The sequence below is a fragment of the Pectinophora gossypiella genome, chromosome 7 (genome assembly GCF_024362695.1).
Source record: "Pectinophora gossypiella chromosome 7, ilPecGoss1.1, whole genome shotgun sequence".
Lineage (NCBI taxonomy): Eukaryota > Metazoa > Arthropoda > Insecta > Lepidoptera > Gelechiidae > Pectinophora > Pectinophora gossypiella.
In genome coordinates, this window is record NC_065410.1 from 4,108,907 (window position 1) to 4,135,401 (window position 26,495).

A 26,495-nucleotide genomic window follows, 5' to 3' on the forward strand; every position below is an offset into this window, starting at 1 on the left:
TTGGTAAGGGTGACGCCATCTAAAACTGTGAATAATTATATGGGTGTTTTCATGGGTTAAAAACAAAAACAGAAGGCACAATTTATGTATTTACTACATAAATTACTATTTTACTATAACGTGTTCGCGTGAAATAACTGTGATGTGAGCAGTGGTAGCCCAGTTGGTAGAACGATTGCCTCTCGCTTTGAGGTCGTAGTTTATTTATTTATTTATTTATTGCAACACACAACAGGACATTGACAATACATGATAAAATATACAGTTACAAACAAAAATGGTCAGTCAACATCCCAATAAGGGTGCGTTGACAGCATGCAAAAATCATATAGCAACTAAAAAGAGGTAAAGAAAAAAAAATAAGATAACAATTCAAAAAACAAAACGATTCAGTTTTTGACTGATTTTAGACTTTTGATAATTTGTGTTCTAAATGTTCCAAAATTATTAAAAATATCCAAATTTTTATCCATGGAGGCGACATTATTGTAAAACCGACACATGCGTATGATAGGATTGTTCGAGTCTCTTTGTGTTCCGAAGTTACGAAAAAAGTTACGAAGTTTCGAATCTAGCACAGGCCTAAACCAATGATTGTCGAATTTGTTTTCGATTTCATGTTTGGATCATATCACGTGCTCAGCGGTGAAGGAAAACATCGCGAGGAAACCCACATTCCCGAGAAATGTATTTTCGGAGGTATGTGACCTAACCTGTATTAGGCCCGGTTTCCCTTCGCGGGTTGCAAGGTCAGACAGACAGTTGCTTCTGTAAAAAACCGGACCTGTCAAATCTTCAGGTTAGATAAGCGGATTCTGTGAAAAACGGGATAATTCTAGGGAGGTGATGTGTTCGCGTGAAATTATAAAACATCGCAAGAACGCTAATGGAGAGTATGCCCCTTTGGAAACTATTTTATATCCTTTTATGTACCCTTGGCAACGTGTATGCAAAATTTCATGATTATTGGTCCAGTAGTTAAGGTGTAATAAGTAAATAAAAAAAGTCACTATCACATTTTATAATATTGGTTAGTGTGACAATGGATGACAGTTCATTAGACATCAACGAGCACCGTCCAGTGAAAAATAAGAAAAATAAATTTTATGCAAATATAAAAAAAAACAACATTTACTTACCACTATCATTAAATATCAGTGTCCGCTTATAATAAACTTAAAAAATTACGAAATGTTTTTTTTTTTGCAATTGCGATTGTAATTGGTAACTTATAACATGGTTTCTCTATTTCTTGACCGGAATGTGTAGCTCATAACTAGTACATCCATGGTCTTAAATGGCGTAGACAATGAATAAGCCACCTTCGAAACGAGATCCCAATATGGATACAGGAGTACCGGAGATAAAGCAAGGATAGTAAGAATTGATCAAAAGCTGATTTCCAAACAGTTTTTACCATGACTGTACTATACAAAACAAATCGCGCGAGTAGACGTAGCGGGAATCGCCGTTCGGGGAGTCGCTGTCAACGCAATAATTCGATTTTTATACACCTTGTCCTCCCGCTTATTGTGTGTGTATGACAGTAATTTTCTGCTCCCATTAAATTTCCTGCCAAATAGTTAACATATTTACGGCAAAACAAAAAAAAAAACTGCCTATATTTCAAAAACAGCCTCCGTGGTCTAGTGGTTAGAGCGTTTTTTTTTTGTGAGACTGTCCTTTGTTTGGTAAGGTCTTTTCAGACTTGAATCACCTAATTGTCCGAAAAAGTAAGATGATTCCGTGCTTCGGAGGGCACGTTAAGCCCTTGGTCCCGGCTATTAGCCGTAAAATACCTCGACCAACCCGCAGTGGAGCAGCGTGGTGGAGTATGCTCCATACCCCCTCCGGTTGATTGAGGGGAGGCCTGTGCCCAGCAGTGAACGTATATAGGCAGATTATGTTTATTTATGTTATATTTCAAAAAAGGAAAAAGGCGCTTTCCGAATAGGTGCCTAACAAGTTTGGTTACTTATATAACAAAGTTTTTGTCTGAGATGTAATGCAGTGTATCGCGGGGTGGGTGGTTGTTGTAAGTTGTGGGCATAAATCGTTGCCTATCGCGCCATCTGTGACCGTAGGCATGTAACCAGCTTTAAAGGCCGCTGCTATAGTGCTAGCTCAGAACGATCGCGACGCTAGGTATATTATAATTATTATGTATTATTAACGTCATCATCATCAGCCCATTAACGTCCCCACTGCTGGGGCACGGGCCTTCCCTATGGATGGATAGGGAGATCGGGCCTTAAACCATCACGCGGGCCCAGTGCGGATTGATGGTTATCAACGACTGCTAATGCAGCCGGGACCAACGGCTTAACGTGCCTTCCGAAGCACGGAGGAGCTCGAGATGAAAACTTTTTTTTTTGTGGTCACCCATCCTATGACCGGCCTTTGCGAAAGTTGCTTAACTTCAACAATCGCAGACCGAGCGCGTTTACCGCTGCGCCATCGAGCTCCTAATTTATTATTAACGTATATCCCATTAAATCATAAACTTTTTATTTTTTATATATCATAGTTTTCATTTTTACTTTAACCAAACTTTGTGGTTACCTATTATATCTTGACTGGAAATAATGTGTAATAGTATTTTATGCAACAGTTGTATAAGAAGGGTCAAAAAATGCGAGTGGCGTGAGTTGCGATGTGAGCCTTGGCGAACATCGCAATAAGAGACGCCACGAGCATTTTTTGACCTAGTTATACAACGTTGCATACAATACTTTTTCTACGACGACGTCATTTTTCCTTTTTATTTTATACTTTTTAGTGTTTTGAAACGAAACACAAAAATTTTCCAATTTATTTTCCAACGCGCGGGAAAATGGCGGCAAATGTATACTTTTTTTTATAGTATATCTATGGCACCAAACAAAGTAAAGGTGCCAGTTTCCAGGTCAAAAAAAAAAAAACAACAACAATGCTTTTTTGGCGACATTATAGTACAGTTACACTTTGTAAACAATGCTTTTATAGGCCATAGAGCGTACACTTTTTCAAAGAGTTTAATTATACAGGGTGTTAGTGACATCGTAACGAAAAAAAAAATGGAACGCCTATTTTATTGTACTAAAAACGATGGTGGGTGTTTTTCTTGTCGCAAATGTTTAATTAAGATTTTCAATTTTTACTGTGCCGCAATGTAAGTCGAACAACGCGCCACACAGACGCTAAACTTACGCGCGGCTACGTTACGCGTGCGAGATACGATGTTGATATCTAGGTAGGAGTTTTCATTCTCTTGTATTTAGATGCTTAGTAGTGGTTCAACGTTTAAAAATGTTGTTTGTTGAAGTAGAACACCTACTGCCACGATTTTTCACGCACGGTACCTACCTACCAGTTATTAAAACGTTCCTAACTTATTAACAATAAAAACCCTACTCTTGCCTTACCTTAATTGTTATTCCTTCGGATGAAGTACCTAGGTAGGTACCCTAGAACATGTCACGTCACGTAGGTATGCAACATCGCGTTTCCTCCGCGGTAGGTAGGTATCACACGCACTCACAAACACAACACCTTGCTCTTTAATAAACATCAACAATCTTCCATACTTTTGCGCAGTAAATGGTCTATGATCTATCATCATAGTCGACACTACTCATTTACAGAATGAAACAAACACTCACAAACACGAAAAAAATATCCTCGAAAAACATCACGCGATTCGGGTCAAGCTTAGTATTCGACTGAGCGGAAGCGCGCGGCGGCGGCGTTAGCGCAAAGCATCAAAGGCGCCGACTAAGGGCGCCGACGACGCACCGGCCGCGGCCGAGTCGAGCCGACGACTAGAGAGAGAGAAGTATGTTTATGGTGCAATGCAAGTGACAGAGAAAGAAATAGTATCTGTTCGTATGCCTACTTTATTGGCGAGCGTTGCCCTTGACCCGTGCGCCGGCTATTCACCTGCGCATAGCTGAAGTTGTAGATACGTTATTATTATTATTGATGACATTGATAAAATTTAATAATTAGTAATTTTTATTTGTTTATTTTAAATGTGCGTTCTATGCAGCTTAAAACACAATATGGGACTGAAAAAAATCTATTTTTTTTATGAATTTGGCGACAGGAAACTTCACTTGATACCTATCAACTCAAAGAAATACCTAGTATCTGTTCGTAATGCCTACTTTATTGGCGCGCGTTGCCCTTGATCCGTGAGGCTATTCACGTCCGAGTATCCATCAAGACAGATCAAACAAGCCCTAACTCGGAGGTCTTGCGTCCCAGGATCCTTTAATTATGTCTTAGAACCTTCTTGGCCTATGTGGTCCAGTGGTTGAGCGATGGGATGCGGAGGGTCCGGGTTCGTATTCCGGTGGGGACATATCACAAAAATCTGTTTATAAGGCCTTTGGTTGGGACGTTACAGGCTGATCACCTGATTGTCCGAAAGTAAAATGATCCGTGCTTCGGAAGGTACGTTAAGTCGTTGCTCCCGTCTACTAGGTACTTATGTAAGCACGTAGCCATTACATGAATATTGTACACAGAACAGGATAGGTTTAATTAGTTCTTTACTGATGATTTAACAATGAGATTTAAAACCACGAATAACTTAGTACTTAGTACCTCGGTACGGTACCAACATGTAACAAGAAAAATAAGATCACTCCTCTCGGACAATTTTTTTCTTTGAACATGCCGACATTGCCTACGCGGCGGAGTTGCCGAACTATCGATAGGTAGATTATCAATTGTTGAACTTGAAAATTGTCTAAACTATCGAAAGTAGTGATAGTACATTTAGATCGATACTAGCGATAGTACCGATAGGTCTTGCTTTGTAACAATAATGGGTATTGATCTAAAAGATCTATCGATAGGTACCTACTATTGTTTTTTTTTTAACTAGGTATCGATAGAATATCGATAGGCAACACTCTGGCGGAGTGTCCGCCCAATTCTAGACGCGATCTCGCTCGATTTTTGTGTAGCGAGGTTTTGCGTAGGTACTTACATACTAAGTTGGTGGATGGTTGACATAGTAGGTAACTAATTACCTAATCTGTGGTGGTTGTGTTAGTTGGTTGTTAGTTATTCTAATGACAACAAAGAATACAATTATTTACTGTTTCAACTGTTTTAGGTAGATAATGGCCCTGATTCCTATGAGTAAATGAATGAATAACCCGGTCGAATCAAAAAGGTATCTCGCTGGTAACTTAATTCTTTCGGTTGTTTTAGATTTCTGCTTAAAATTGACGTGTATTCCATAAATTTTATGCCTGTTGATTATCCGTCCATTTAAGAATAAGAATAAAATAAATTTATAATTTACGATAGAAAGAGAAAGAAATAGGATCGGTTCGTAGTGCCTACTTTGTAGGCCGCGCCGCCGCCGCGCCGCCGCCGCCGGCGTGCGGCGCGGGGCGCGCGGAGCGGGGCGTGCGGAGCGGGTCGCGCGGCGCGGTGCGTGTGGCCGTTGACCCGTTCGAGCAGCTGTTGTCTCCATTACATCGAAAATTTTCGATAATTTGTCATTATTGTTTTTTTATTGAAATTTGGGTTCTATGCAGCTAAAAGCACAATATGGAATTGAAAATAATTAAAAACAAAACTCAAAATTTCATGAATTTTGCGACGGAAAATTCCACTAGATATTAACTCAGAATCATGGTCTGAATCATCCCTCTCAGTATTCGTTACGATGTCACTAACACCCAGTATATGTACTTATATTAGACTTTTTGGTTATTTAAATGCCAGATTAAAGTAGAGGAGTAGAAAAAATATTTAAATGAAGCCATTTGCTAAAATAAAAGAATTTAAATTTTCGTTTTAATCACGTACGGTAATTTTGGCCAGTTATTTACAAAGGGTGGAATTCACTCTTTAAAATTGAATAATGGGCTTCTGGTTTTAATTTTGTGATTTTCATTTTGATTTTATAACAGTACAGCTTACTTAGTACTTTTGTTTTGACGTGACTTATTGTAGACTTGCCGCAGATGGCATCAACTACTTGACCGGACAAATGGGGAGCGCTGATGGCTCTCACCCGCTACAAAATTTAAGACAACAGGCCTGAGGGTGCCCAGTTGGGCGCGAACCTCGGCTCAGGGCGTCGTCTGAGAGAAATAATATTTGAAAGAATTAATCGACCCTAATGGGAGGGAAATCGTCGATCACGCCTGCGGGGTCAGTATCGGGGTTCTGAAGTGTTTGGTGTCGAGAGCTGATTGGCTGCCTCTATGGCTAGAGTAATCGGGTCGTCGGGATCGTATATTACGTCCTTTACCTTCCGTTACGGGCCGATACTTTTCAGTACCGTCCCTGAGCGGGTATTGTAAAGCTAGAGAATTGGGTAGTTTCCTAGGGCAAAGATAAATTATGAAATTCTGATTACAACATAAACCCAGATCTAAAAAAGGTGATAAAATCACTTTCTTCTTTTTATTTAATTTATCCCTAGCATATCTCCCTAGCATTATCCCGTTTTTCACAAGGTCCAATTACCTAACCTGAAGATTTGACAGGTCCGGTTTTTACATAAGCGACTGGCTGTCTAACCTTCCAACCCGCGACTGGAAAACCAGCCAAATACAAGTTAAGCAGTTTGGTAGCGAGAGTATGCTGCCGCCAAAGGATAGTATCGGGGTGCCGAACAGAGCATAGTACCCCGCTAGCCATGGCGAACCACTACTTATATTCTTCTTCTATCGTGTGGGTTGTTAGGTGGATTACTAACCCCATCAACCCTGTTGTCAGGATTACTATTGAGCCGCCAAAGGCCCCTGACATGGCTCATGTAACGACTACTAACTTACATCAGTAAGTAGTAACCGGGACCAACGGCTTAACGTGCATTCCGAAGCACGAATATACTTGTCTTACTTAAGAAAATGTTTTTTAAGTTCTTTTGTTTGTTATATGTGTATAATTTACTTTTATGGAAGACCGGAGTCTCCTGTCACAGGCACTACGCTTAAAAGGAGATTCCAATCACCTTTATTATTACTTTTTTATATTTTTTGTACAGAATGCTAACAAGTTCGCTCTCAGTGTAAAACAACCCTTGCAAGTTGGCACGCCGAAGGGAAATTACTCGTTCGTTCCACTTACGAGCTCTTACGGTCGTTATTAGAGGCAATATAAAACTTGGTCAACATTCGATACATGTGTATAATTATAATTGGGGAGACAAAGTATACATGCGGCCATTTTGTTTTGTTGATAATAAGGGGTTGGTAAATGAGGAATTTCCGTACAGTTAAGTAAGACGTTGACAGGAATGAGGGACTGTCCAATCGGCGTTTCCCCAAAAACACGGCAGATGGCGTTGTTAAGTTTTTTCTTCGTTTAAACTTCTAATTTCAAAATTAACCCGAAAACGTTACGTTACGTTACGTTATTATTTATTTTTATAATTAAAAATATAATTTATTTTATTATATAATAATAATATTTTTTCTATTACTAATTAATTAATTATTTTTTTATTTCATTTTTTCTTCTAATTTTTTTAAATCTTTTATCTTTGTTTTTTGGGTATAAAAATGATGACCCTTTTTATTACACTAAGGTACAATCACAACTTCCACCCATTATTATTCTGATCGAAATTAAGAGAAGTAATTAAGTAACAACATCATTCTATACATCATCATCGGAGATGGGCGCAGGATGGAAGGGGCAAGTCACAGGGACTATAACCTGGAAGCTGAGAGGGTAGCGTTAACTGTTAGTACTATTCCGAGGCAGAGGACAAGAATCCTAGTACGGCTTTGAAATAGACTTCTCTGGGCGCTATCCCACTTGCGTCAGACACAGTACTGCGGGGCAGAAGGCAAGAGTGAAGCCACTGCTATTTTTCCCTAAAATGTAGCATGGAGAAGAATGCTACACCGATAAGAGCGCGGTGATGACCTATATTAGTATGTTGTGTTACCCTATAATAGGACGAGGACTAATCCAGCAATTGGGAAAGTATATTTGTCTACAATTTAATGAATGTCAATATACTTAACAATAATTTAAGAGCCACGCTCTTCTTGACTATCAAAGGCCAATTCTTTACTTAACTTTTTGTTAAAGTACTTAATCACTAAGTAGGTGTTGATTCCAGTACACACCATTTATAATTGTATTGTAATTTATACCTGCTATTTTCTTATTAGCTGAAAAGGAAAGAGACAAGTAGTTGTCAGGCATACAATTTATAGGACACACGTCAATTTTAGGCAAAAATTTAAATGAAAATTGGCCAATAACTCGACAGAATTAAGTTGACAGCACACATCAAACGGCATATCAACGCGATGCCTATTTTATTCGCCTGAGTTATTCATTCATTCATTTTAAAGTTAACACTAACAATTGTCATCCGTCGCTTTCCTTTTCGGTGGATAAGAAAATGATGGGTATAACTTAAAATAAAATAAAGAGGTGTCTGCAGGAATCGGGGCCATTAACAATCCAACTTACATTATTCCTAGCGCCGACATCGGAGCCGAGTTCGATGAGCCGCTCGACGAACGAGGTGCGGTTGTCCTTCACTGCATACATTAGCGGTGTCATGCCCGTCGACTGAAATACAATAAAAAGAAACATTGAACATTTGAATACAATAAAGTTGTGACGTCATCAACGAACATACTCTTGTGTGAATTGAGACCAATGACCGACAGCATCAAACCTAATGTCAGAGATACTATTGAGTCGCCCAGCCCATTTTTTAAATTCTTAAAATTCTATAAATTTAAAAACATATTTATCATCGTAAAATAAATTCGTCAACCAGCTTCATTAATTTCGTAAAATTAGCACTGAATTATTATCTGTGGGTATTTTTCATTTTCTTTATAATTTCATTCACTAGGCAATTATCGGCCCACTAGCCCATTAACGTCCCCACTGCTGGGGCACGGACCTTCTCTATGGATGGATAGGGAGATCGGGCCTTAAACCACCACGCGGCCCCAGTGCGGTGTGGGAGTGTGGTGTTTTATTTATATCTTATTAAATTAAAAACTTGTTATTTTTTATAAATATTTATTTATTCATAATAGTTTTCATTTTTACTTTAAACAAACTCTGTGGTTGTTACCTATTATTTCTTGACTGGAAATAATGTGTAAAATATTTTTTCTACTCCTCTACTTTAATCTGGCATTTAAATAACCAAAAAGTCTAATATAAGTACATACATAATTAAACTCTTTGAAAAAGTGTACTCTATGGCCTATAAAAGCATTGTTTACAAAGTGTAACTGTACTATAATGTCGCCAAAAAAGCATTGTTGTTGTTTTTTTTTTTTTTTGACCTGGAAACTGGCACCTTTACTTTGTTTGGTGCCATAGATATACTATAAAAAAAAAGTATACATTTGCCGCCATTTTCCCGCGCGTTGGAAAATAAATTGAAAAATTTTTGTGTTTCGTTTCAAAACACTAAAAAGTATAAAATAAAAAGGAAAAATGACGTCGTCGTAGAAAAAGTATTGTATGCAACGTTGTATAACTAGGTCAAAAAATGCTCGTGGCGTCTCTTATTGCGATGTTCGCCAAGGCTCACATCGCAACTCACGCCACTCGCATTTTTTGACCCTTCTTATACAACTGTTGCATAAAATACTATAAATGAAGCCATTTGCTAAAAACAAAACAATTTAAATTTTCGTTTTAATCACGTACGGTAAATTTGGCCAGTTATTAAAAAAAGGGTGGAATTCACTCTTTAAAATTGAATAATGGGCTTCTTGCTACAAATAAATAATATTATTCGTAGGCTTCTGGTTTTAATTTTGTGATTTTAATTTTATAGCAGTACAGTTTACTTTCATTACTCCACAGAGAGAGAGAGAGAGAGAGAGAGAGAGAGACAGTTTACTTTGTTTTTGTATTTAAGTATATGGTATTTTTGTTCTGCCGCAAATGGCATTAACTACTTGGCCGGACAAATGGGGAGCTCTGAGGGCTCTTACCCGGTACTAAATTGGGTAGGTGCCCAGTTAGGCAAACTTCGGCTCAGGGCGTCGTCTGAGAGGAAAATATTTGAAAGAATTAATCGACCCTAGCAGGTCGATAGCGATAAGCGCAGAATGACGGAAATCGTCGACCACGCCGGCGGGGTCGGTGTCGGGATCTTGAAGTGTATATTGTCGCGAGCTGATTGGCCGCTTTTATAGCTTGAGTGCTCGCGTCATCGGGATCGTATATTACGTCCTTCGATTACTTAGTACCTAATTATTTTCATACGATTAGTGAGGCAATACAGCACATTTCAAGATGCATTAACTACATAAGTAATATATGGCAATGCATGTACAGTCCTTCAGTCACGCCCGCCGCACCTTCCTTGCTCACTCTAGTTTCGTTCGTGCTGATAACTAGTCAAGTCTAGGGGAACGGATCAAGTTATAAACTTCTAAATCAAAAAACAAGTAAAAATATCTTGTACCTATAGTTTTTTTTAAATTAAATATGATAATACGGAAAAAAACGGATAAATCACCCCCTCTCCGGTTGATTGAGGGGAGGCCTGTGCCCAGCAGTGGGACGTGTATAGGCAGTTTATGTTATGTGTTATGATAATACGGAAATGTACGTCCCGCGGAGGCGGTACGGGGCATACTCCACCACACTGCACCACTGAGGGTTGATACTTTATTATTCAAAATAAACCTGACTCTATTGCATGAGTTTTTCTTGGCGTACGCCTTTAATGGAGGACTTACCAGGCTACGTTCACCAAAAACAATATAGATGGCGTTGTGCAGATTTAACGTGATAATTACCTATTTTTCCATCACTCGGGTAGAAAATTTTTCAAAAATACTATGTAACGGCAGAGGTATATTTAAAAGTAATTGTTGCTTGATATTTGGATAACATTATGTATAGAATGATGTTGTTCACTATATTGCTTTTCTTTATTTTGATCAGAATAATAATGGGTGGAAGATGTAATTGTGCCTGGGTGTAATAACAAGGGTCGTCATTTTAACTCAAAAATGAAGATAATAGATGCATGTCTGTTATCCATGATATTAGAAGGTTAAACGAAGGCAACACAGCGTTACACAGCGCTACAGCACAGCGCTACACAGCGCTACAGCACAGCGCTACACAGCGCTACAGCACAGCGCTACACAGCGCTACAGCACAGCGCTACACAGCGCTACAGCACAGCGCTACACAGCGCTACAGCACAGCGCGACACAGCGCTACAGCACAGCGCTACACAGCGCTACAGCACAGCGCTATATACTATATTTTTTGGGAAACGTAAAGTCCCTCATTGACATCGAAATAGAATGTTAATGTGTGTGTGTGTGTGTTGATGTGTTTGAATATTTAATGTTCTTTTTTCGATTCGTTGTCGCCGAATTCAATTATCAAGTGGTAGGTACCATAATCCGCTGTTGCTCCTGACTCTCACCACTCCACAGGCACAACCCTCAGGTGATTAAGCAAAGTGCCAGCATGACTGTAATAGTTTATTCTAATGATCTGCGCAAACTTATTGCACTTTGATTGTACGCCATAGTTCAAGGGTTCTAATGCCTTATTAATTTGATAATGGGCTTTCACAACTTAGTTAATTGAGATACTTTTTACGAAACGTCAAAAAGTTTTGAATTTGTATTGAAGTACTGTCCGAGTGCTAACTTATTGCTACATAATTCGCAATTAAAATTCGAAAATAAATAAATCAAACATTAACATAACATAAACAGCCTATATACGTCCCACTAATGGGCACAGGCCTCCCCTCAATCAACCGGAGGGGGTATGGAGCATACTCCACTACGCTGCTCCAATGCGGGTTGGTGGAGGTGTTTTTACGGCTAATAGCCGGGACCAACGGCTTAACGTGCCCTCCGAAGCACGGAATCGTCTTACTTTTTCGGACAATCAGGTGATTCAAGCCTGAAAAGTCCTTACCAAACAAAGGACAGTCTCACAAAGTGGTTTCGACAATGTCCCCATCGGAAATCGAACCCGGACCTCCAGATCGTGATCCTAACGCTCTAACCACTAGACCACGGAGGCTGCTATATTATATTATTTAAAAATATAATTATATACCCGAGCAATGAGAAAATAGGTAATTATCACGTGAAATCTGTACAGTCATGAGCAATATCACGTACCCACTTTAGAACCCTGTCGCACTATCACATTTGACATTTAATGAGACTTACGGTTTAATTTGTCAAAAAAGATAATGGGACATGGTTTCAAAGTGTTTACTTATTAGTACTCGTGACCGTACAACGCCATCTATATTGTTTTTAGGGAACGTTGTTTGGAAACTGCCTCATTAAAGGATGAAAATACCGTCCGAGTGACGTCTTCAATAAAAATCTATAAACGCAGTACTCAATGTTACATAATTCGTATTGAGGGTCTTTTCAGACTACGTTACGCAAAAAACATAAGGATAGGTACACACCTATAAATAGAACTTCTGTACCATTTACCTTTTCAAAGTAAATCGTTCTGTTTACATGGTTGCGCGTACGATACAATGCAAACAGGATACGTTGAGAGATTCATCTTTATGATTCTAATCTTACAATTGTTGTAGTTAATTATACATGATTTAGGTATTTATTCATTATATTGTGCATCAACACAATAATTATTAGTGCATTCATTCGTGGGAAAATGTCATAAAAATCACTTTGTGATCCCTAGTTTGGTTAGGACATTTCAGGCTGATCACCTGATTGTCCGAAAGTAAAATAATCCGTGCTTCGGAAGGCAAGTTAAGCCGTTGGTCCCGGTTACTACTTACTGATGTAAGTTAGTAGTCGTTACATGAGCTAGGTCAGGGGCCTTTGGCGGCTCAATAATAACCCACACGATAGAAGAAGAAGAAGTGCATTATACAGTACACGAGAGTGACTTTTGAGTGTCACGGTATAGCGAGTGAAATGAGAGCGCTACTTATTAGTGCTAATCGCGCGCCAAATAAGCGCACTGTCCGCCCGCCAGCTCACTGCCGCTCGCCATAGTTTGTGTTCACTGTATTTTATTTTTTACATCATCATCATCAATTTAAGAGCCACGCTCTTGTCGGTGTAGCATTTTCCATTCCAGTCTATGAAATGCCAATTCCTTGACTTCCCTATATAAGATACGACGTTAACTTTTTCTTTAATCTGTTCCATGTAAGCTCTTCTTGGTCTTCCCCTTCCTCTCTTTCCTTGTAGCTTTCCTTCTATGATGGTTTTAATTAATTCGTCGTGTCTTATTAGGTGTCCAATTATCTTGCCTCTTCTGTCTTCAAAAAAATCAAAATTTAAATTTTTACATTATCCTTTATTTTATGGTTGTGAACCCGGGTTCTGATAGAATAATTAAACAACCAGTGCAAATGTGTTTTTATTCGAAGTACGGCTACAACAAGTTCAAATTCCGGTTCGGGCTCTTAACCGTTGAGTTCGATTTTATGAGTTTGAAACCATGTTTGGATCGCCACGTGATCGTGGTGGAATTCAGTGGTCTCTGCCTACCCCAACGGGGATTAGGCGTTATATTATGTATGTATGTATCACATAGTTTCCAGGATTTGTGCTCGGTTAATGTCAATAGTCGGCATTAGTCGTCGCCTGTTAGGTACTGGCGAGGAGAGACGCAGAGATGTATTACTATACCCCACCCCTATATACTACGTATAGGACGGCCACTCTCCGCTCCCCACCAGCGGCTGTGCTAGGTTTACCTCACCCCCTCGATCTTACTTTAGTCTTCAATCGTATGGGCGTCAGACGTCACTCAGACAGATGCACGTGGTCGAAAACGTCAATTTGTAGTGTCTGTGTAAAATGAGTTTTTTTGTATGAAATGTCCGGGACGTGGTGTACTTAAGTCACGGAATGGAAGAAACAGGTTGAGAAGGCCCTAACGCGCATTTTGTATGAGAACCGCTGTCGCCGGTTCAACCCCACTCTCTTTTACTCCTGCAGACAAATAATTACGATAGCTTTACTGCTTCGCAAATTTTATAGCCACTTTATCGGCAATGGATATTTTTTGTTTTAGGCCGCAATTTTATATTTTCTTCTTTTCGTAAGATACTGCATACAAAAGCAAAATTTTGATAAATAGCCGATCATACCTGATCATACTGTTTTTAGCGTTCCTGTGATAAGGAGGGAACTTCTTACATGATATCGATTATTTGATTTTTTGACTTGCAGATTATAATGCATAAGACAACCTTTTAGAATAGAATAGAATAGAATAGAATAGAATAGAATAGAATAGAATAGAATAGAATAGAATAGAATAGAATAGAATAGAATAGAATAGAATAGAATAGAATAGAATAGAATAGAATAGAATAGAATAGAATAGAATAGAATAGAATAGAATAGAATAGAATAGAATAGAATAGAATAGAATAGAATAGAATAGAATAGAATAGAATAGAATAGAATAGAATAGAATAGAATAGAATAGAATAGAATAGAATAGAATAGAATAGAATAGAATAGAATAGAATAGAATAGAATAGAATAGAATAGAATAGAATAGAATAGAATAGAATAGAATAGAATAGAATAGAATAGAATAGAATAGAATAGAATAGAATAGAATAGAATAGAATAGAATAGAATAGAATAGAATAGAATAGAATAGAATAGAATAGAATAGAATAGAATAGAATAGAATAGAATAGAATAGAATAGAATAGAATAGAATAGAATAGAATAGAATAGAATAGAATAGAATAGAATAGAATAGAATAGAATAGAATAGAATAGAATAGAATAGAATAGAATAGAATAGAAAAAGTTTATTATAAAAGGACGCCACACACAAAAAAAGACAACAACATCATATCAAATTTCCACTAAAACAATTACAAAAAAGCAAGACGGATGTTTGTCGAAATGACCATAATGTGGTGGTAGACGTCCTGAGATAAAAGGGCATCACTCAGCACAAGTCGCGGCGTGAACCACGACGCTGATATTATGTGGACCCTGTTGGGTGACGCACGAACGCACGAACTTTTAATAATACTATCGCGGAGCTTCGTGCGTTGTAAAGTTTGCGTACGAATGGAATGCAAAGTTGAAGTATGAACTATTTGATCACACTTGTATGGCGCGCGTTTTGCGCTCACTGGGCCCTTCCAACCTCTTTCTTCTGTTCCGTGGTATAAGTACTCCCATTCATCGGTGTTTGTTACTTTTTTGTAACATTACCCAACCCAACCATGTTAGGAGAGGCAGGTATGAGTCATATAAGGCCAGGTATCAGAGCTAATGTGTAGACTCTCCCATATTTCGTGGTCAGGCTACCCGAACATTAAGCTAGCATTGCTTAGGCACGGCTAATTCAGGTCAGTCCGCATTCTAATTTTGGACTACCTACATTTCGGTCGAGTTATGATTGACTAAAATATTACGCTCCTGCACGATATGGGTTGAGAACTTGAGAATCGATACGTGTGGGAGTAATTAAAAATTTTGGGGTTCGATTCATTATTATAACATGACATATAGCATTACGCTCGTATCCCCGAAGGGGTAGGCAGAGGTGTATAGTTTAAACTATTATACACCTACTCCTCACCAGCTAAATTTAATAAAAAAAAAAAAAAAAACCCGGGGTAGGTTTGATTTCCGATTAAGTCAAAAACGCAGGAACCAACGACTTAACCTTTCCGAAGCACGTATCATCTCAAAATGGTGGTATATCCCTATCGGGATTCGAACCCGGGACCTCCGGATCGTGAACCCGACGCTTAACTACTGGACCACAGAGGTCGTCGGCGCCACACGGTAAATATAATATTTATGTATGTAGATGACTCTTCCTTAATTTCCTATCTATCAAGAAAACGGAAGAAGCCAGGTTTGATTGGCTTACAAACGATCAATTTATGTTTATAAGGTAACTCAATCTAACATGTCGCATCAACTCCGTAGATCCATTACTCAAGCCTTCCAATTTCCTCCCGTCCCGGTATTTTGCCGCCATGTTCTTTGTACCGTATTATAGTACTAGTAAAATGCAATATCCGGTAATATCGGTATTACCGATATGCAAAGCTTTTAGCCAAATTAACGCTGCATTATTGTATATGCTTCGTCACATCCCGTATTTGTTTGCTATTGACTGTGTAAACGTGTATTTTTACGGTATTTGGGACAGTGTTACCATTATTACATTTTATTTTGTGTTTTTTATTTTATTCTTAGGTTAAGTAATTAATGTTGTTAAATTGTGTAAGTAAATGAATATCTGTGTTGTGGTTTCTTCGAAATAAACGTGTTATTATCATTCTAAAGAGGTTTTGTATTTTTTTTTTTGTAAAATAAGAATGGTAAATGTCGTTGAAAAAGGTTTTACATTGTAATAAATAAAAAAATGACCTTAGTTTTTATTCGAATGTTCGAATGAATTACCTTTTTTTTTAAATATAATAATAATAATAATATATTTATTTCGTACCATTAAAGCCTTAAATATATGACAATATTTGTCTACATTTATAAATGTGTAGTTACAGGCTGTGACATAATTGCTATGAGTCGGCTGTTATCCCTAAAAGTTTTTAAAACTGAGCTAAGGATACCAGCTACCATCCAAAAGTTGTATGCAAAAGCCAAAAGTGAGGGTGCTGACAATGAATATTGTTATAATATTTAAAATTTGAATGATATCAAGTTATCAATAAAAAGAGAAAATAATAATTAATAGTTAAGGTAAAATGCAACTTGCTATGTGCGTGCGTGTGTGTGTGTGTAGAGCATATAGAGCATTTGTCTAGTATTTGACTTTTATTAATAACAGGGTTGTTAAAAGTCCCCATCGAAGCAATTATTATTCATCTAAATATTGCAATTTCACATGTGCGCACATGAACATAAGTGCGCAATGTCAACAAATATGAATTGCTTCGATTTGGCCTTTTTAACACCCCTGATTACAATGATAACTCGACAAGCATTGAAATTTTCAGTCCTGAATTCAATTATAGGTATGCCTTACCTACTGCCTACTACTGGGTACCTACTATTTATTGCCAATCCCATAAAAGCACGATTGGTTTATTCAAGGTGGCAATGACGTCATTTCTGTGTCCGACCGCATTGTAAAGAGTTCTTTGAAATCGCTTTTGAAATCTTTGCACGGTTCTGTAATATTAGGTGCGGGTAGAACAATACACACACATACAATTAGTTACTCAGTTTACCTACTCAGTGTGGGCGGCATTCACAGAGCAAGGAACATTAGCTAGCGACACTAAATAAATATAAAAACCAAAAAAAAAGTATGTGATTGTTAGAGTTGTGTTGTGTGTTCTTACTTAAATTAATAGTAATAATCTCACAAGCTCTAACAAACACATACTTTATTTATCCTGGTGGAAATAGGCGTGAGTTTTTGTGTATAAAGGTATTCATTTTATTTCCACCAGGATAAGCAGACTATGGAATTCCATTTGCTTCGATCCTGACAGACTTCTCTTGCTTCCTCCAAATTCATCAATCGTTTCATACACGCACGCCGGTTCAGAGCAGATCCTACCAAACCTTTTCTAACGACATCTCCAATTTGGTGAATGTACGTCCTTCCAGGTCTGCCTCTGCCAGCCCTACCATCAATATATACCGCTTTCGTAATCCTGTTATCCTTCATCCGCTCTACGTGTACAAACCAACTTAACAATCCCTTATCAATCTAAGACACTATATCGTCTGTTACACCACATCTGTCTCTTATCACACTGTCTCTCACTCTATCACGCAAAGACCTCATTTCTACGTTTATTTTAATTATTAATTTTATGATGTATTATTGATTATTTTTATGAATTATTATTATCTGAAATGAATAAAATAGGCATCTCGCTCATATGCAATCTGTTTGACGTGTGCTGTCAACTTATTCTGTCGGATTATTGGCCAATATAAAATTTTGGATGGGATTTTTAAACTTCTGCCTAAAATGTATCTGTAGAACATTCTTTCGTATATTTTATGCCTGTCGATTACGAATAACAATAAATATGACAGGTATCACTTAAAATAAATATACTTAGATGGTGTATACTGGAATCAGCACCAATACAACATTATGATAACTTAAATAAAATCTATAAAGGCGCTTACAAACAAAGGACGATCGGCCGATCGCATCGTCATTCTGTGTCGAACGAACGTCGCTGGTATGTAAGCGCTCTTAGCTATAAGCTAAAATATGCTTATGTTATAAGGGAACTATTGAAGACGCCTCTAGTAGAGACTGAGGTTTTATGGTGACATTAAAAGACGCCCTAGGTATATGCTACGTATATAAATGTATGCGGTATTTAGTCTAGTTATTTGCGTAACATCAAGAGTTATAAGCGACAGTTCCGGCATGTTTTTGTTCCGCAAAATACTACGTAACATAGGTAGGGACTATGTTATATGCATACTTATCATGCCGCATAATAAAGCATAATATACTAACCTTTTGTTACTGAACCCTTGCCGGTAGGTATGCAATATTTTCGGTAATTTTGACATTTATAACCTAACATTCTGATAAAAAAAGGATAAATATTCTTGCCTTAAGCTGGTGAACCACCCTAGGCCATGGGGTTATTTAAAAATTAAACCTATATTGGAGTTTTTGTATATAGATAATTTATTGCAGATTTACCGCTGATGCGGATAGAGAGACCTAGGTCAAAGTACAGATTTTCATTGCGAAAGAACCACGGGGCTCTCGTGCCTTTTCGCATGAAAAGATTTTGTATGAAAAGGTGGCATTAGAGGTTACCTTGGCGACCGTCGAAAATGCTCATAGCGCCTAGCTTTAAAGAAAAGCAAAAATAACGACCTCGCTTATCACTAAGTTAAAGTAATAGGTGCTTATAAAACGAAACATCCACAAAGTTTTCCGCATACGCTAAAGTGAAAATAGGTTTCCTTACATTAAAAATAAAGCAGGACAGTTTAATTGCTATCTTTATATACAATCTTAAACAAAAAAAAAAACTAAACAAAAATAGTGCAAATAAATTGTTCCAAGGTTAATATCGTAGTATTTCTAAAGAGGAGGTACTAACTTAGATACTTAATGCTCTTTGTTCTGCAAGTTGGCAAGCTGACAAAACGGTGAGCCTAACTCAGTCGTTGCCTACCATTGCACAAAATAAATATGAGAAAAAGATATACTTCCTATTAATTCTTATATGATAAAATAGGAGCTCGGTGGCGCAGCGGTAAACGCGCTCGGTCTGCGATTGTTGAAGTTAAGCAACTTTCGCAAAGGCCGGTCATAGGATGGGTGACCACAAAAAAAAAAGTTTTCATCTCGAACTCCTCCGTGCTTCGGAAGGCACGTTAAGCCGTTAATAACCATTAATCCGCACTGGGCCCGCGTGATGGTTTAAGGTCCGATCTCCCTATCCATCCATAGGGAAGGCCCGTGCCCCAGCAGTGGGGACGTTAATGGGCTGATAATGATGATGATAAAATCGTGTTGAATATACCATGAAGATGAATCCAACCTCCCCCCACGAGATATCCCGTACGAAAAAGAAACTTCTTCTATCGTGTGGGTTGAGAGATGGATTACCAACCTCATCAACCCTCATCAAAGGTTATTAGTGTATATGATCCCACTGGGATTCGGGCCCGGGACCTCCGTATCGTGAGCCCACAGAGAGACCACAGAGTCCGTTTTTAATCATAGCATCTATTTATTATAAACGTTAAGGAACAATCGTCCATACTCACCACGTATTCGATCGAAGCCTTATAGAAAGAGTTAAATGTATATTGTATGTGGTCTTTTTTTTGCACCGACTTCAAAATTTTGATTCCAACATTGTAGGTATTCACCAAAATATGATTTCTTACTTTTTATTAGACATATTTTGAAGTTGGTTTAATTATTTTTAAATGACTGGGAGTAGACATTATGGAATTTCATTTGCTTCGTTCGACACACTTCTTTTGCTTCCTCCACATTCATCAATCGTTTCATACACGCACGTTGGTTCAGAGTAGTAAACATTTTCTATGGACATATCCAATGTACTCGTAAGTACGTCCTTCTAGGTCTTCCTTTGCCAGCCCTACCACCAACCTTCGCTTTATATACCGCTCTTCTATACGTACAATTTCTACAAAATTCTAATCGAAAGTTTCTTATGGCATACTTTCGAAATCCCTGTCTCGAAGAATACTGCTACGCTAGTAATCTTTATAAATAAGTACGCCAGTGCACCCACAACAGACGACGTGAACAAGAAATAACAAATACAAAATTTGCATGCTCAGTTTACCCGACAAACTGGATCCAAATAAAATTACATTTAGAATATTTTTGTAAAGCTAGTCTGCAGTTTTTTATTGCCGTTTAAATTATGGTAATGTGGCCTCTAAAAAGTGAATATAATAGAAGAGATAGATGAGGCGTTTTCATGCTGAACAAATGTTTAAAAAATATATATTTTGTAATGAAATAGAAGAATTGAATACTCTACGCAACGCAACTACGCAAGGTGGACTAAAAATTAGACTCTGCTCTACGCAAATGATTCATCATCATTAATTTATGAACCACGCTCTCGTCGGTGTAGCATTCTCCATTCTTGTCTATCAAAGGTCAATTCTTTCACTTCCTTATATAGACCTTATAGACGTGACGTTTACCTTCTCTTTAATCTGTTCCATGTAAGCTCTTCTTGGTCTTTCCTTTTCTCTCTTTCCAAGGAAAGTATGTAGCTTCCGAAAATGATTATTTTGTCATATTGTTTTCTTTTCTTTTTTGACTCTAGGTGCCTTCCCCTTTAAACTAATAACTTATGGCATATAATCATTAACTTTTGTGGTTATTAAAAACTCGGAAATAAAACTAGACTTGATTTTTTGTTCAGCATGGTGGAAGTAACGTTATCATGGCGAAAAGAAGCTTTATAAAATAAATTATATTAATATGGAAATGAGAAATAGGTAAATAGAAAAACATGCAGCCCCTGAACAAGTTAGAAAAGTTCGGATTATAAAACTAATAATAACGGTTTTTTTGTCAAGGTTATTTTATGCTATAGAAATAAAATGCCCATGCTAAACTGACTAATGGTACCGTTTAAAACTTTTGCTTTATTACTCCTATACAGGGTGTTAGTGACATCGTAACGTAAACTTTGAGGGATGATTCAGCTCATTATTCTGAGTTAATATCAAGTGGATTTACCATCGTAAAAGTATGGAACTGAAAATAATTAAAAAAAAACACTAAAATTTGTATGAATTTTCCGACAGAAAATTCCATTTAATATCAACTCAAAATCATGGTTTGAAACATCCCCCTCAGTATTCGTTACGGTGTCACTAACACCCATACCTACTTGTATGGCTACCTGTATGTACTTTTACGGAGTGTAAGTGACATCGTAACGAATACTGAGAGGGATGATTCATCTCGTTATTCTGAGTTGAAGTGCAATTTTCCATCGCAAAAGTATAGAATTGAAAATAATTTAAAAAACATAAAAAATACATGTATTTTACGACGAAAAATTCCACTTGATATTGACTCAGAATCATGGTCTGAATCACCCTCCATATTCGTTACGATGTCACTAACACCCTGTATACATTATCAAACTGCAACCAATGATTACAGCCAATTTTTCTTCATTCTCGTTAAAACTTTCCTGGTGGCGTTACCCAAGAAATAGTATTAAGCCAAATTGTTTTAGACAAGGTAAATAATGACAATAATTAAGTGGCTATACATTTGACTAGCTTCAACCTAATACATTATTCATTAGGAACTGGAAAGCTTCAGTATGAGACTTGAGAATTTTAAGGGGTGTGATTTTTTAGTCGAAATTTTACTGCATTGTAGCCTTGTGGTCGAGTGTGGTTCATAGGTCTATATCCTACTTTTTATTTTTTACGTGACTTATTGTACATTAAGTAAGTTAGTAGTGGTTACAGGAGCCACAGGAGGAACATGGATTAAAAGAATTTGGGAATCAAAAAACTACGATTATACTGAGGACATGAGAAAATGTTAGGTCATCAAACGTCAAATAGTAATATTGTTTTCTTAGATGAATTGCTTCGATGTGGCCTTTCTAGCCTCACAAAATGCGATTTATTCCGTTCTAATACCAAATACTAATACCACTTGGTATTAGTTTATTTCCGAATTTATATTCCATTCCGAACGAGTACCACATTGATTAGAACGGAATAAATCCAAAATGCGTTTCCGCTGAGTAGCCGAGCATAGAATGACAGTGATAAGCATTGATCGAAGGCGGTGAAAGACAGGCACGCGGCAACCAATAGCATCGCGGTAATTCAATACCTCCTCTTCGTTCTGTCATCCCATTGGTTGATTTGTGTGTCTTGTTTCTGATCCATTGGGTATGTGCTATATGAAACCAGAATTTCTATGTACTTCGTTGTAATTGAATCTTCTTCAATGTGGTAAAGCATACAATAGAAACATAACGAACAAAACTGAGTCGTTCGAATTTTGAATCCCAGCTTTCAAAATTCGAACAATTTTTTAGTATTCCCAAGTTCTTACAAAAATCAATAGACAGACCAACGGTTTTTCACGTTTTTCCTTTTTCTGGGGATCTAATCCATCTCACTTTATGAGTTTTAATTCGTGCTTTTTAAGTAAGTAATTCGTAATTTTAAGCAATGACATGTGTTTTTTCAATAAAAGATTTGGTTTTATTCGTGCTTGGATCATAGATTATTGATATCACGCGGTTTCCAGGATTTGTCCCGGTTAATGGCAATTGGCTCGCTCCTATTACATGGGACTCAGGTAAACATAGCTGGCGAGGAGTGGGTGTATAAAATATACATCTCTGCCTACCCCTTCGGGAATACAAGCGTGATGCTCTGTTATGTTACATTTCTGTTTTAAGGTGTATATGACATATCTACAACCAGGTGACTCCTCCAATGCCCATTTTGAAAAGATGCCTTTTTACAGGTACCCTAATATAGTTAATTACTTAATGTAAATATAGGATAATAATATGTTTTATTCATAATAGGGCATTTGACCGGGTCAAATATAAATTATAAAAAGTATTTTATAATGACGTCACCACTAAAAGCGGTCAAACATCGTACTCATAAATAAAATTGGAAAATAAGTTGAAAAGTAAAATGAATTTAAATTGTAAATTTTATTTATCGAGAAGTAAAGTACTTATTAATAATATTATTAATAGTATTAGGAAGTTATTGATTAGTAAATCAAGAAATAAAAGCTAGTCTAAGATGATTAAAACTCAATCTAATTTTACTTTTCGACTTATTTTCCAATTTTATTTATGAGTAGGTACGATATTTGACCGCTTTTATTGGTGACGTCACATTGTCATGACAGTAGTTCCATACAAATTTCATAGAAAACTTTCGTTTTGACGCTTCGTAAAAAGTATCTCATTTGACTAGGGTACTTGAGTACCCTATTCTAGCTAAAGCCGTAATAATTATGTTAATGGCAACCATAATGATATCACAGCTGTATGAATTACCAGGTGCGGCAATAGTCATTTCACGCAAAAATTCAAGGTTTTAGGCTGGTTTTCCACCAGAGCTGTGCGAGTAAAGCATAAAATGAGTAAGAGTAAAATGTGTCGTACGAGAATGTGTAGTTGTGCTGTGGAAATGTGTAGGGGTTTCCACCAGAGCTCTGCGAGGTAAATGTCTCGTACGATGAAGTGTAGCGGAGCTGTCAAAATGCGCAAATGTGCGATCCATCGCACACATTTTTCACTCGTTTTGTATGTAGAATGACCTCGCTTCGCTAAATAAATAAATAAATCTTTATTTCAAGTAACCATTGACTAATATGTGTTAGTAAATGACTTATTTCTAATGTTAGTATAAAATAAAAATAACACACAATATCAAAAGATTATAATAATACATTTACATACTTTTAATACATTTGGGCGCGTGCAGCCCACTGCAGCGGCGCAAATAGGGGCTCTCATCCCCAATCGAACAGAGAGCAAGGTAAACCCAGGGTAAACCCTTTTCCACCAGAGCTGAGCTGAGCGAGGCTAGGAAAATGAAGTGATTTTATTGGTGGATTTTTTCCTCACACGCCGCTTAGCTACCTCGCACAGCTCTGGGGGAAAAGCAGCCTTATGGTGAACTTCGCCGAAGCTAATCTAACTTTCTAATGTCGTAACTCGCTAGGAAAAAAAAATATTTCCTTTTACAACAAAATTCTTAGCTTAGAAAGGTTGTATGTACGTAACGTAATATGAACCAAAATAACTAAAAGTAGGTTGTTGGAAAATAGTTTAGTACTTTTGTATGACAAATACTGGCATAAAAATCTTTTATGTTGACTACCTTATGAAAAATAAATGAAATATTCTGATTTCAAATTGCTCATGGACATCAAAATAAGTGGAAATAACTCTCTATTTACCGAATACACTCACATTTCTTTTACGCGTAACAGCTCAGAATCATGGGGTCACGACCCGGAGGTTCCGGGTTCGAATTTGTGATTATTACAAAAATCATTTTGTGATTAATACAGGCTGATCACCTGATTGTCCGAAAGTAAGATGATCCATGCTTCACAAGGCACGTTAAGCCGTTGTTTCCGGTTACTACTTACTGATGTAAGTCCGTAATCGATACATGAGACTATTATTTATGAGACTATAGGGGTTTTGGCGGCTCAATAATAACTCTGACACCAGGATTGCTCGATGAACCACTGGACCCTGGACCCTGATCGAACCCGGGAGAGTTCGATTCCTATTGGGGACATGTCACAAAAATTACTTTGTGGTCCCTAGTTTGGTCAGGACATCACTGGATGATCACCAAATTGTCCGAAAGTGAGATCTGTGCTTCAGTAGGCACGTTAAGCCGATGGTCCCGGTTAATATTTACTGATGTAAGGTTTTGGCGGCTCAATAAAAACCCTGCCATCAGGGTTGTTGAGGTTGGTAATCTATCTACGATAGAAGAAGATAGAATCATATAATGCACACAGTCTCAAACTGGAAAGCCAATAACCCCATCCAGAAACGACCAAACTAAAGGGTGCGTAGGGACCTTCGTCATCCCCTGGCCTTAAAATCAGACAGGTCAGAGTTTCCCAAGGATGGCAGTGGTAGCAAGAGGCAAGGTCGAGATCTGATATCGATTGTTGGCTGGCGCACGCAAAACTCTGCCCTCTTACCCTTGACACACAAACCGTCAATCCACTGACCAACGCCAGCGGTTCCCAAACTGTCGACTGTAGACCCCTAGATGAGTGTTGGCAACACCAACTAAAATATATTATTTTATCATAATAATTATTAAGGTAACACGTTTCTGTAATTAAATATCGTCCTATGCAACGATAATACAGAGTGCATCGTTCTATAACTGCCTCGGAGTTTTATTATTAAAAACCCTAGCAGTACATCCCCAAGACATATTACAATATTACGATTTGCTCAACGGATACTGGGGGGTTAAAATGGCCACATCGAAGCAATTCTTCTAACAAAAGCAATATTGCTATTAGATATTTGTTTGCATTGCGCATTTACTTTTATATGCGCAAATGTCAAATTGCTATACCTATTGCTTTCTTAGATGAATTGTTTCGATTTGGCTATTTTAACCCCCCTGGTGTTAAGAGAGTTTATTCTAAGAGTATAGTACCACCAAGTGTTGACTGAGGCAGATCTAATACACCTACCTACTTTACCTAAGTCACGGCAAAATATGTGTATACTTTTTGATTTGACTTAGTGAGTGATTAAAGAATGAAAGACCTGAGGAAAACGTCCGGCCACGTAGTTAATGACATCTGCGGTAAATCTACAATATGTCACGTCAAAAAAGATGAGGAAGATATGTAATAAGAGAATTCCTAACAGTATATTTGTCTAAAGCTTGACAGTAATTTATTTAATAAAAAAAACTTTGGTTTTCGCTACACTGGCATGCGGCATGCGTTGCGAAAGCGTACGCACCGAGAACAAAATGAAAAAAGTTTGGGAGCCACAATTTTACACCCTTATTCGATTTACAGTAAAGAAATATGTAGGCCGGGAGGTGAAAACGGTGGAAATATGGGTTAGCGGCGGAAATGGACGTCGTTTGCGGCTCAACTCATGGACAACCCACCCAAACCTTGTTCTTGAGTGAGTAATACTTTGTCTCCCAGATGCTATTAGCTAGATAATCTTTTGAATTATTTTTTAATTAAGTAAGTACTGACCTTTTTATATTACTAGTTAAGGTTTTTTAATAATAAACTTTATTACTGGGCTTTATAACTTGTGTTGGTAACATACCTCACAGCTCACGCAATGCGTTCCCAGTATAATGTGTTAACATGGCTGTGATGATGTGATTTATCATGTCTGTGTTTTGAGACGAATATCAAGCAATATATATTATAATTGTGTCAAAGGCAGAATCTGAATATAACAATACCTACAATTACAAAATGCGCGCGAATCGCCATCTTGTTGTACCTATTGAAGTTCTGTATAAATA

General features: G+C 37.5%; 1 protein-coding gene across 2 annotated transcripts in view; it reads right to left on the minus strand.

Annotated features, from left to right (window-relative positions):
• Positions 1-26,495, minus strand: part of LOC126368237 (serine/threonine-protein phosphatase 6 regulatory ankyrin repeat subunit A) — a 67,851-nt gene that overhangs the window by 32,864 nt on the left and 8,492 nt on the right. For both annotated transcript variants that reach the window (XM_050012143.1, XM_050012144.1), the window contains exon 2: positions 8,443-8,544. In XM_050012143.1, the coding sequence (XP_049868100.1) occupies positions 8,443-8,544 (102 nt within the window). The remainder of the gene's footprint in view (positions 1-8,442; positions 8,545-26,495) is intronic.